The sequence below is a fragment of the Amblyomma americanum genome, chromosome 1 (genome assembly GCF_052857255.1).
Source record: "Amblyomma americanum isolate KBUSLIRL-KWMA chromosome 1, ASM5285725v1, whole genome shotgun sequence".
Taxonomy (NCBI): Eukaryota; Metazoa; Arthropoda; class Arachnida; order Ixodida; family Ixodidae; genus Amblyomma; species Amblyomma americanum.
In genome coordinates, this window is record NC_135497.1 from 26494276 (window position 1) to 26506574 (window position 12299).

General features: G+C 53.4%; 1 protein-coding gene across 1 annotated transcript in view; it reads right to left on the reverse strand.

Annotated features, from left to right (window-relative positions):
* The window catches only part of Rcd5 (microspherule protein Rcd5), a 101330-nt gene that overhangs the window by 13612 nt on the left and 75419 nt on the right, over positions 1 to 12299 (reverse strand). Inside the window, exons 2-3 of the mRNA XM_077645005.1 lie at positions 912 to 942; positions 737 to 829 (exon numbers count right to left, since the gene is read on the reverse strand). Of these exons, the coding sequence (XP_077501131.1) occupies positions 737 to 829; positions 912 to 942 (124 nt within the window). The remainder of the gene's footprint in view (positions 1 to 736; positions 830 to 911; positions 943 to 12299) is intronic.

Consider the following 12299-nt stretch of genomic DNA (forward strand, 5'->3'; position numbering starts at 1 on the left):
TGATGTGCCACAACACTAACGCTGGAGACAGCATGGGTGTTGCAAGAGCGTGGGGAATTTCGGCTTTGAGAACATGAGACGCGTGTACGTTCACCGCTACTCTGCTCTTCGCCAGCGGAGGGGGGGGGGGGGGGGGGGGGGGGCAGTCTGGCGCCAGAGTGTCTCCCTTGTCCTGGTGCAGGTGAACCTTCGCTTGTAACCTGCTGATGAGTCGGATGTCCTCAATCCCTTAGCATATTCCTTCCGAACTTCTCCATGCCAGCCACTAGCCGGTGTTAACGTTTTGGTAGCAATAAATGCCATATGTGTAGAGAACATCTCACCTTCCTTTGCTCCCAACAACACAACCTGCCTCAGTTGACTTGCACTTTCGTTGCACTCACAATTACGAGTTAGGGTCGCTTTTGGACCGTCAACCTCAAGTAAGCAGAGAAAACATAATTTTCTCAATTCTAAAACCTCACAGGTGTAGAGACAAATGGGATTATAACACAGTGTATGAGTGGATGGTGCAATGACTAATCCGTCAACGTGCTGTCTGTTAGTGCAGCAGACAAGCAGCAGTTCCCAAAGGCAAATCATGCAGATCATATTAGAGGCCATGCACTCACCAAGCCGAACAAAATTATTCCAGTGTGAATTCTACTAATTAACATACTACAGAATAGTCTCAGCTTGCAGTTTCCAAACACATGTGCAAGGTCTTTGCCAGAGGTAAGGAGATTGGATACCATACCAATAACACTGTCCACAAGCACCTGCCACTTTGGCAATTCATTTTCTAGCTGACGAATCTCTCGCTTGGCATTGCGGTCAACCAGATACAGCTCTGTAAAGAAATAAAATGCAAAAATAAACATCAAGGTACACAGCAGCACGCTGTCGTAAGCAACAGACTTGGGGACACATACCATGCTCCAGGACTTCATCTTGTGGACCGCTGCAAAAAAAAGGAGATAAAAATATTTGCAGTTTTATGGTTCAAGAGTCAAGCTCGGCCGAAGAGAGGCAGTCAAATGTACACCCACCATCATAAATTTGTGGAAACCAGCTTTGATACATAATTTTAATTTGTTTGCATCCAGGGTACACTGCTTGAGACTTATTAGTGCGCTGAGTAATTCACAACATCAGAATTAGGCTGCATACGTCAATTCCAAGCTGTGTGCAAAGATTGGACTGAATTTTAATCCTTTCAAAAGTCACAAATGTCCCATAAACTAGTCATTGCTAATGTACATGTAGCGTCATGATGTTATAAGAGGAAAATGTCAAAATTCAGTGACAGTGCAGGATAAGTAAGTAAAAATTTTAAATTATGACATTACAATGTTCATTGTTACAGTAATGAGAACTCATTCTAAAACAGTTTGAAATGAACGGCAGCGCAAACAAGGACACAAACAAGAAGGAGACACCACATGCTACACTACCAACTGTTTATTGTGCGGAAAGGTGGCATATTTAAACATTCAGCTCAAGCATGTGAAATCGCATTATCGCTCCGAACTCAGCACGCAGAAAAAAAGCATAAACATCAGGAAAACGAACAAGAAAATTTAACCCCTGCAGAAAAAAGTAACAGATTCTGATAAAAGGAATTAAAAAACTAAAAGGAGGGGGCCATCTCTAAGCCCCATCTCTTAATTCGGTTAACTAAGCATTAGACTATCTACACCGCAATCTGGTGCTTGCACCACTTTCTGTTAAATTTCTTGCCTATAAGACCCTAATCTGCCCTAAACTAGAATATAGTAGTGCTCATCATAATAACCTAATCACAACCTTAGAATCCATTCAGAACCATGCCACTAAATTCATTCTGATTACTCCTCTTACAGTAGCGGTATTACAGCCTTACAAACACAGCTTGATCTAACCCCAGCCCGGCCCTTTCTCATTCATAGATGTTATAATTCGCTGCTACCAAAACAATATTATTAGGCCACCCTACAGCTAATTTCGCAATACTGACTCCAACACTGTGTACCCACATGTGCACACACAGTTACATACCAGAATTCATTTTTAGAGTGAAAGCACTTCTAGCTGCATTCCACAGGTTTCAGCAGTATGCGTCTGTCTGAAGCCTCTGAGTAGCAAGTATACCTGGCTCCTTCTAGCTGCACTCCCCAGGTTTCAGCGGTACGCATCTGTCTGAAGCCTCTGAGTAGCAAGTATACCTGGCTCCTTCTAGCTGCACTCCCCAGGTTTCAGCAGTACGCATCTGTCTGAAGCCTCTAAGTAGCAAGTATACCTGGCTCCTTCTAGCTGCACTCCCCAGGTTTCAGCAGCACGCATCTGTCTGAAGCCTCTGAGTAGCAAGTATACCTGGCTCCTTCTAGCTGCACTCCCCAGGTTTCAGCAGTACGCATCTGTCTGAAGCCTCTGAGTAGCAAGTATACCTGGCTCCTTCTAGCTGCACCCCCCAGGTTTCAGCAGTACGCATCTGTCTGAAGCCTCTGAGTAGCAAGTATACCTGGCTCCTAGCTGCACTCCCCAGGTTTCAGCAGTACGCGTCTGTCTGAAGCCTCTGAGTAGCAAGTATACCTGGCTCCTTCTAGCTGCACTCCCCAGGTTTCAGCAGTACGCATCTGTCTGAAGCCTCTGAGTAGCAAGTATACCTGGCTCCTTCTAGCTGCACTCCCCAGGTTTCAGCAGAACGCATCTGTCTGAATCCTCTGAGTAGCAAGTATACCTGGCTCCTAGCTGCACTCCCCAGGTTTCAGCAGTACGCGTCTGTCTGAAGCCTCTGAGTAGCAAGTATACCTGGCTCCTTCTAGCTGCACTCCCCAGGTTTCAGCAGTACGCATCTGTCTGAAGCCTCTGAGTAGCAAGTATACCTGGCTCCTTCTAGCTGCACCCCCCAGGTTTCAGCAGTACGCATCTGTCTGAAGCCTCTGAGTAGCAAGTATACCTGGCTCCTAGCTGCACTCCCCAGGTTTCAGCAGTACGCGTCTGTCTGAAGCCTCTGAGTAGCAAGTATACCTGGCTCCTTCTAGCTGCACTCCCCAGGTTTCAGCAGTACGCATCTGTCTGAAGCCTCTGAGTAGCAAGTATACCTGGCTCCTTCTAGCTGCACTCCCCAGGTTTCAGCAGTACGCATCTGTCTGAAGCCTCTGAGTAGCAAGTATACCTGGCTCCTTCTAGCTGCACTCCCCAGGTTTCAGCAGTACGCATCTGTCTGAAGCCTCTGAGTAGCAAGTATACCTGGCTCCTTCTAGCTGCACTCCCCAGGTTTCAGCAGTACGCGTCTGTCTGAAGCCTCTGAGTAGCAAGTATACCTGGCTCCTTCTAGCTGCACTCCCCAGGTTTCAGCAGAACGCATCTGTCTGAATCCTCTGAGTAGCAAGTATACCTGGCTCCTTCTAGCTGCACTCCCCAGGTTTCAGCAGTACGCGTCTGTCTGAAGCCTCTGAGTAGCAAGTATACCTGGCTCCTTCTAGCTGCACTCCCCAGGTTTCAGCAGTACGCGTCTGTCTGAATCCTCTGAGTAGCAAGTATACCTGGCTCCTTCTAGCTGCACTCCCCAGGTTTCAGCAGTACGCGTCTGTCTGAAGCCTCTGAGTAGCAAGTATACCTGGCTCCTTCTAGCTGCACTCCCCAGGTTTCAGCAGTACGCGTCTGTCTGAAGCCTCTGAGTAGCAAGTATACCTGGCTCCTTCTAGCTGCACTCCCCAGGTTTCAGCAGTACGCATCTGTCTGAAGCCTCTGAGTAGCAAGTATACCTGGCTCCTTCTAGCTGCACTCCCCAGGTTTCAGCAGTACGCATCTGTCTGAAGCCTCTGAGTAGCAAGTATACCTGGCTCCTTCTAGCTGCACTCCCCAGGTTTCAGCAGTACGCATCTGTCTGAAGCCTCTGAGTAGCAAGTATACCTGGCTCCTTCTAGATGCACTCCCCAGGTTTCAGCAGTACGCATCTGTCTGAAGCCTCTGAGTAGCAAGTATACCTGGCTCCTTCTAGCTGCACTCCCCAGGTTTCAGCAGTACGCATCTGTCTGAAGCCTCTGAGTAGCAAGTATACCTGGCTCCTTCTAGCTGCACCCCCCAGGTTTCAGCAGTACGCATCTGTCTGAAGCCTCTGAGTAGCAAGTATACCTGGCTCCTAGCTGCACTCCCCAGGTTTCAGCAGTACGCGTCTGTCTGAAGCCTCTGAGTAGCAAGTATACCTGGCTCCTTCTAGCTGCACTCCCCAGGTTTCAGCAGTACGCATCTGTCTGAAGCCTCTGAGTAGCAAGTATACCTGGCTCCTTCTAGCTGCACTCCCCAGGTTTCAGCAGAACGCATCTGTCTGAATCCTCTGAGTAGCAAGTATACCTGGCTCCTAGCTGCACTCCCCAGGTTTCAGCAGTACGCGTCTGTCTGAAGCCTCTGAGTAGCAAGTATACCTGGCTCCTTCTAGCTGCACTCCCCAGGTTTCAGCAGTACGCATCTGTCTGAAGCCTCTGAGTAGCAAGTATACCTGGCTCCTTCTAGCTGCACCCCCCAGGTTTCAGCAGTACGCATCTGTCTGAAGCCTCTGAGTAGCAAGTATACCTGGCTCCTAGCTGCACTCCCCAGGTTTCAGCAGTACGCGTCTGTCTGAAGCCTCTGAGTAGCAAGTATACCTGGCTCCTTCTAGCTGCACTCCCAGGTTTCAGCAGTACGCATCTGTCTGAATCCTCTGAGTAGCAAGTATACCTGGCTCCTTCTAGCTGCACTCCCCAGGTTTCAGCAGTACGCGTCTGTCTGAAGCCTCTGAGTAGCAAGTATACCTGGCTCCTTCTAGCTGCACTCCCCAGGTTTCAGCAGTACGCGTCTGTCTGAATCCTCTGAGTAGCAAGTATACCTGGCTCCTTCTAGCTGCACTCCCCAGGTTTCAGCAGTACGCGTCTGTCTGAAGCCTCTGAGTAGCAAGTATACCTGGCTCCTTCTAGCTGCACTCCCCAGGTTTCAGCAGTACGCGTCTGTCTGAAGCCTCTGAGTAGCAAGTATACCTGGCTCCTTCTAGCTGCACTCCCCAGGTTTCAGCAGTACGCATCTGTCTGAAGCCTCTGAGTAGCAAGTATACCTGGCTCCTTCTAGCTGCACTCCCCAGGTTTCAGCAGTACGCATCTGTCTGAAGCCTCTGAGTAGCAAGTATACCTGGCTCCTTCTAGCTGCACTCCCCAGGTTTCAGCAGTACGCATCTGTCTGAAGCCTCTGAGTAGCAAGTATACCTGGCTCCTTCTAGCTGCACTCCCCAGGTTTCAGCAGTACGCATCTGTCTGAAGCCTCTGAGTAGCAAGTATACCTGGCTCCTTCTAGCTGCACTCCCCAGGTTTCAGCAGTACGCATCTGTCTGAAGCCTCTGAGTAGCAAGTATACCTGGCTCCTTCTAGCTGCACTCCCCAGGTTTCAGCAGTACGCATCTGTCTGAAGCCTCTGAGTAGCAAGTATAACTGGCTCCTTCTAGCTGCACTCCCCAGGTTTCAGCAGTACGCATCTGTCTGAAGCCTCTGAGTAGCAAGTATACCTGGCTCCTTCTAGCTGCACTCCCCAGGTTTCAGCAGTACGCATCTGTCTGAAGCCTCTGAGTAGCAAGTATACCTGGCTCCTTCTAGCTGCACTCCCCAGGTTTCAGCAGTACGCATCTGTCTGAAGCCTCTGAGTAGCAAGTATACCTGGCTCCTTCTAGCTGCACTCCCCAGGTTTCAGCAGTACGCATCTGTCTGAAGCCTCTGAGTAGCAAGTATACCTGGCTCCTTCTAGCTGCACTCCCCAGGTTTCAGCAGTACGCATCTGTCTGAAGCCTCTGAGTAGCAAGTATACCCTGGCTCCTTCTAGCTGCACTCCCCAGGTTTCAGCAGTACGCATCTGTCTGAAGCCTCTGAGTAGCAAGTATACCTGGCTCCTTCTAGCTGCACTCCCCAGGTTTCAGCAGTACGCATCTGTCTGAAGCCTCTGAGTAGCAAGTATACCTGGCTCCTTCTAGCTGCACTCCCCAGGTTTCAGCAGTACGCATCTGTCTGAAGCCTCTGAGTAGCAAGTATACCTGGCTCCTTCTAGCTGCACTCCCCAGGTTTCAGCAGTACGCATCTGTCTGAAGCCTCAGAGTAGCAAATATACCTGGCTCCTTATAGCTGCACTCCCCAGGTTTCAGCAGTACGCGTCTGTCTGAAGCCTCTGAGTAGCAAGTATACCTGGCTCCTTCTAGCTGCACTCCCCAGGTTTCAGCAGTACGCATCTGTCTGAAGCCTCTGAATAGTAAGTATAACTGGCTCAGTAGACACCTCAATTGCACTGTAAGTATGTGGTGGCATCCACCTACAAATTTAAGCAGTTATGTGCCTGTCCACTTCTCAAAGCCAGAGTAAGGTTTAGACCAGTGGAAGGACACAGACACAGAGACGGTGCAGACAGCGTCGTCCTGTGTCCCTCTCTGTGTCTGCGTACTTCCGCTGGTTTTTTTCCTTAGAACTATGTACCAACTGGTCCAGCTCTCTACACTAATGAGTCTGTGGACATCTCAATCATGCTTTGACGTACATGGTGGTGGTGTACACCAGCAAAAAACACTGTTCAATGGTGTAGATCGACATGGCACAGCCCATGCCTGGCTGCACAGTCCTCTCCTGCGTTTACTGCTCCTGTCGAGAACCTGTTACAAAGTGCTTTCCTCACTGTTTCGAGGAACGCTCAAGCCACAAAGGGCTGCAGGTTCAGAGTAGCGTTAGCCCTGTAAAAAACCACGCTTTCGATGAATTTTTCTTCCTTAGTACTGCTAAACCACCAGCCATTTTTTTGTTCAAACTGCCAGTGACTGGAATCACCTGCCTGAATCATGTGGGTTTCTCAGTAGGCACAGGCCACTACCCACCGCGGGTTCGAGCTTCGCGCGAGCCAAGGGCCCCGATCAGCCGTCACCACACGCACCCCGGGGGAACGCTGCGGCGGCGTTCAACCTCTGCAGAGAGGAGAGCGGCTCGCCGCAAGAAACAGGCCTCCAAGTTCACAAAGGAGACATTTATTGACGCCGTCCTCCAGCGGTACACACACACACTCAACAGTCACCCCGTCCCGGGGCGTGCTCAGAGCAAGGCTCCGGTGCGCGCTCGGGGCAACAAGAGAAATGCGCGCCGCTAGCACGCTGCTGCAAGAGATTGTCCCCGCGGCAGTGCTGTGATCTCACTCGTGTCGGCCGTTGGGCCGTTTGCGAGAGAGAGTGGGCAGTAAACGCAAGGTGTGCCTGTCAGAGGTCGTTGGACACCTGGACAGGCTCGAGCCGCGGCGGATCGAGGACCCACGCTGGCGAGCACGAGTATGAACTGGTCCGAACGGCAGAGGCCGGCCCGGACGAACAGCAACGTACGCACCTTACACTGTCTCAGAGGGGGTCTCTCTCGCTCTCTCTGGGCCCCGCTCGGACGGTCGCGCGCCGCGCGACCACCCAAAACGGGTCCCGAATTCCCGCCAAATGTCACCAATGGCAAAGGCCCTTGGGAAGCCGGGGGCGGAGCTGCGGCTGAATGACAGCGATTAGCCACCAGCCGTCTCTCCGCTGCCCGAGGCGGGAGAAAGGGAAAGAGAGCAACGCGGGATGCCGCGCAGACGCCACGGCGGGAATCTAGCAGGCTTCCCACATCCTCCTCTTCTTAAATGCCCTCCTACCCATCGGCGAAAGCGTGCGGCAAAATAAAAAAATTAAAAAATTAATCCATATAAAACTACCACACTTCAGTTCCAGCCATAAACTCAAAATACAAACAAACAAGAACAGAAAACAAACAACACTTGCATACGTTTCAAGGAGACAAAACTAACTACACTGTACACTGTACACAAGGCCAGCTGACAGGTGGCCTGCAGCCTCATAATGTTCGGTGGCGCGGCCCATTGGGCCTGTCGGCGGCCAACTCACGCTTTTGCTGCCTTCAGGGTCCCGGTGGACGATTTATTGACGGCGGTCCCATGTCCTCCACAAGGTCATGAAAGTTGAGCATGAGGACGTCGACGACGCTCGACGATCCCGAAGAGGACCCGCAGCCTGACACCTCCTCGCCTGGAGTTTCCGATCCCGGTGGACCACTTGCCTGGCCGCCGCTAGGCGCCGGCACTCCGGGGGCTAACAGCACGGCGAACGCCAGGCTGGCCTCCGCCCGCCAGCGGCACAGCGCCGCAAGCTCGACGTCGGAAAGATCGCTCGCCGCCAGCAGTGCCGCCACACTCCGGCTCCCAGCGGCAGTCTGCCTCTTCACTCGTTGTCGCTCCTCCTCCCACCGCCTCAATTCCTGCCTGTGCCTTGCCCCGTGAAATGTGCTTGAAAATAAACGGCCACCCGGCACATATGGCAGTAGCCGACGCCATCTGGCACAGGGAGCCCTGCTCCCGCCGACACGCGGTCGTGGTCTGCCACGGTGTGACCACGGAAGAGCCGTGGCACGCAGTCCAGCGGCACCCCGGTCTTCACCCGGCGCTGCTCCTTCCATGGTGTGTCACTGAAAAAGGCCAGCGGCGGCTCCTGGCCGTCCTGGCACGTCCACACAGCGACGCTGCATTTCTTGGGTGCCCACCTGATCTGGGACGGCAACGCCGCCCCGACGACCGGTGATCCCGCACGCCCGTCGACGCCGACGAGTTTTTGGTTGACCCAGCTTCGCCGCCGCTCCACCGTTTAGCCCACCGCTGACCTTCTGCACTGGTGCCATGGCGGAGTCATCGAGACAATTGGTGTCCGCTTACTGGCTTACTCGACGCAGCAGCACGATATATAGGCACCGTCAGACTGCAGCGACCTTCGGCGGGAACCCCAACGGGAAAGGGTGCTGTCCTTCCTGCCCCCCTCTCGGCGTTGCCTTTGATCTTGGGAACAAGCACATAACCCCAGGCACGCACCGGCACAGAAGCAGACATTGATCAGTGACAACGACCCGCTTGTCGGAATCGTCCCGAGGCGCCGTGGCAGGGGTCAAAGGACACACAGACGCACTCTTCACGCTCCCCATAGCCACACAAAAACCATGCCACGAGACACTCGCTCCTTAACAAAAAACCACTCCCCAGGCGGAAGGGGAGACTTTCGCCGACCCCTCCGCGAACCAGCCGGTCCCGTGTTCGCGAGGAAGGCCGCACCCATGGGGTCAGAACGTAAATGAAAAGAAGGCGCGCTGTACAAAAGAAGGCTATCTCTGCGCTACAAGAAAACTGCAATCGCAAGTAGGCTACAGTTTACATATGTACAAGTCTGGTTTAAAAAACTGAACGCCAACGCAAACGTATATTACATATGTACAGATCTCGGAACGTTAGAAGAAACAACAAATAAACTGGAAACAAAAACATGCTACAGACTGACTAAAACAAACAAACGACTAAATAACTGCACAAGGCTGGAACTGAGCATGCGGCAAACAAAAAAAAAAAAAGAAACCGCCGTGCTTCACCTGGGGTAGGGCCCGACGAGAAAGCTCGCCAGCTAGCTGAGGCTGCGTGCCTTCGGTTTGCGGAAGAGCCCGCCATCCGGCATCAATCACATCGGTGACCGTCGCCTCAGATTGTACCGGTGCTCGGTACGGTTGCATTCCGCAGCACCAGTTGTGCCTTTGCGCTTGCTTGTGATACCAATAGGTACCGACGCAAACTCGTCGGACCGTGATGCATAGGCCTTCAGGTCTGCGATGTGGGCACGGCTGGTTTTCCCCGTAAGGAAATCCTCCAACAGGTACACGCGCGGCGACCAGACTCTGACCACTCGGTACGGACCAAGCCACTTAGGAGCGAGCGAGGCTGAGAACCCCTTGCTCGCATCACTAAGAACGTGGTTGCGCTTCAGGACAAGATCACCCACCTGAAAAGTCAGGCTGCGGTGCTTGCAGTCATACTGAGCCTTCTGTTGGGCTCTGGCTGCCGCCAAACTCTGCCATGCTCTGTTGAGAGCCGGACCAAGCCAGTCCTGAAGCGTCGACGCATAAGCAGAGCAGTCTGCCCGCGTCTGCTCATCCCCGAGCTGGCTCTGCACGACGTTTGACATCGGATTCGCCAGCTCCCTCCCGAAATTGAGGAAGGCGGGGAGAGAAACCAGTTGAGCGATTCTCAGCTGTTCGAATGGCGAACGCAAATTCGCTCAAATGGTCTGCCCAGTCCTTTTGACACTCGGCAAAGGCCGCCAGCATTGGCTTGAGCGTTCGGTTGATTCGCTCGGTCAAGTTGGACTGAGGATGGTAGGGTGAAGTGGTGTAGTGCTCAATTCCGAGGGAACGGCACGTGTTACCGAACACCCGAGCGGTGAAATAGGACGCATTGTCCGTGATCAGTCTTTCCGGAAAGCCGAACCGACAGAATACTTCCTGGAGTTTATCCAGCACCGCTCGTGCTGACACTTTCCGAAGCGGGTACAACTTGACCCATTTGGAAAATTGTCAGCTACTACCATCAGGTGAATGAACCCCTGCTTACTCCTGGGGAAAGGCCCCATCAGATCGCAGGTGGCCACCTGCCACGGACACACATTGTCAATTGGTTTCATCATTCCGGGCGGCTTGCCGCCCCTTGACTTCACCGCTTGACAGACATGGCAGGAACGGCAATAGCGGAAAATGTCATGCTACATGCCGGGCCACGTCACCGATTGACTCAGTTTTGCAAAAACTTTGGAGCCACTCAGGTGACCGGCCAGTGGTTCGTCATGAGAAAATCGCAACAGTGCGCCTCTCAGACTTTTGGGATAACCACCTTGAACGGGTCAATGAACTCATCATCGGTGGTTATGTATTTCAGCGCGAGCCCGTCATGGTCCAGCAAATATGAATCCCCCGGGGCTCGCCGAGACACACGCAGGCTTTTACCCACCTGCGCCCGCTACAAGCAGCGTCCCGGCGCTCCGTCTCCCTGAGACCGTCGCTCATCTCGCGACACATGGAGTCATTTTGCTGGGCTTTCAGCAGCTCTTTCTGGCTGAAAACGATTCCAGTTACCCCAGAGGGGGGCCTGGCCTCGTCCCCTTTCAGGTTTGCAGCCAAAATTTCCGCTCGCGACGGCGTCTCCGAGGCGCTCACACGGCGCTCTGCCTCTCGCCCGCTTTGCGAAGTGCTACTTGCCTGGTTAGCGGAATGGGTTAGCCCATTTGCGGGCTCCCCCTCCTTGCCGCCCGGCGGCTCATCCACTTTTTCGCCCGCTCCGCCTGCTGGTGTCAAGGCGCCGCTGGCGAGTGGGGCAAGGGATAGCGCGTCAGCTACCACGTTCGTGCTCCCCTTTCGATACTGCACCGAAAAGTCGTAATGCTGTATCAGGAGAGCCCAGCGCGCCAGCCGACCCGCAGGCTCGCGGAGCCGCATCAGCCAACTGAGCGCACTGTGGTCTGTCTGCACCACGAATTGCGTTCCGTCAAGGTTGACGTCGAATTTCCGCAGTGCAAACACGATGGCAAGGCACTCCTTCTCGGTCGCGGAATAATTCCTCTCCGGGGGCAGCAAGGAGCGGCTGGCAAAGGCCAGCGGCTGCAGCACGCCATCGAAATCCTGTAGGAGAACTGCTCCTAAACCCAGATCGCTCGCATCAGTCTGGACTACGAACTGTCTGGTCAGGTCGGGTAGCCTGAGCTGCGCTGTCTCGGCAATGGCACTCGACAGGAGGCGAAAGGATCGCTCTTGCTCAGGCCCCCATCGCCACGCGGCAGTCTTTCCCAAGAGCTTGGTCAAGGGTGCCTGCACGCGGGCACAGGACGGGATGAACGACCGATAGAAATTGGCCATTCCCAGAAAACGGCGGAGGCCGCGTACGTCCTTGGGCACAGGAAGCTAGAGTATGGCTCGGAGTTTGTCGCATCAGACTCAATGGAGCCCTCGCCCAGCGTGAACCCTAGCAACCGAACTCGGGTCCGCGCTATTTGGGCTTTCGCAGGATTCAAAGTCATCCCAGCAGCCCGTACCCTCGCGAGCATGTCGGCAATGTGGCCTAAGTGCTCATCGAAGGTTCGTGAATAAATCACGATATCATCCACGTAGCACATGGCGTGAGACCATTTCGCTTCCCCTAGGACGCGGTCCATGAGCCTCTGAAAAGTCGCAGGACCATTGCAGAGACCGAAGGGCATGCGAGCCCTCTGTGGCACGTGAACGCGGTCTTAGACCGGTCAGCGTCCGCCATCTGGACCAGTAGGTAACCTTTGGAGGCATCTAGCGTGGAAAAGTACCGCGCACTGCCCAGGTTTCCTACGATTGAGCTGATCGTCGGAAGCGGATAGGCATCCTTTCGAGTCAGCGCATTCAGACGGCGATAATCCACACACAACCGGTGGCTGCCATCTTTCTTAGGCACCAACACAACCGGAGACACCCAAGCGC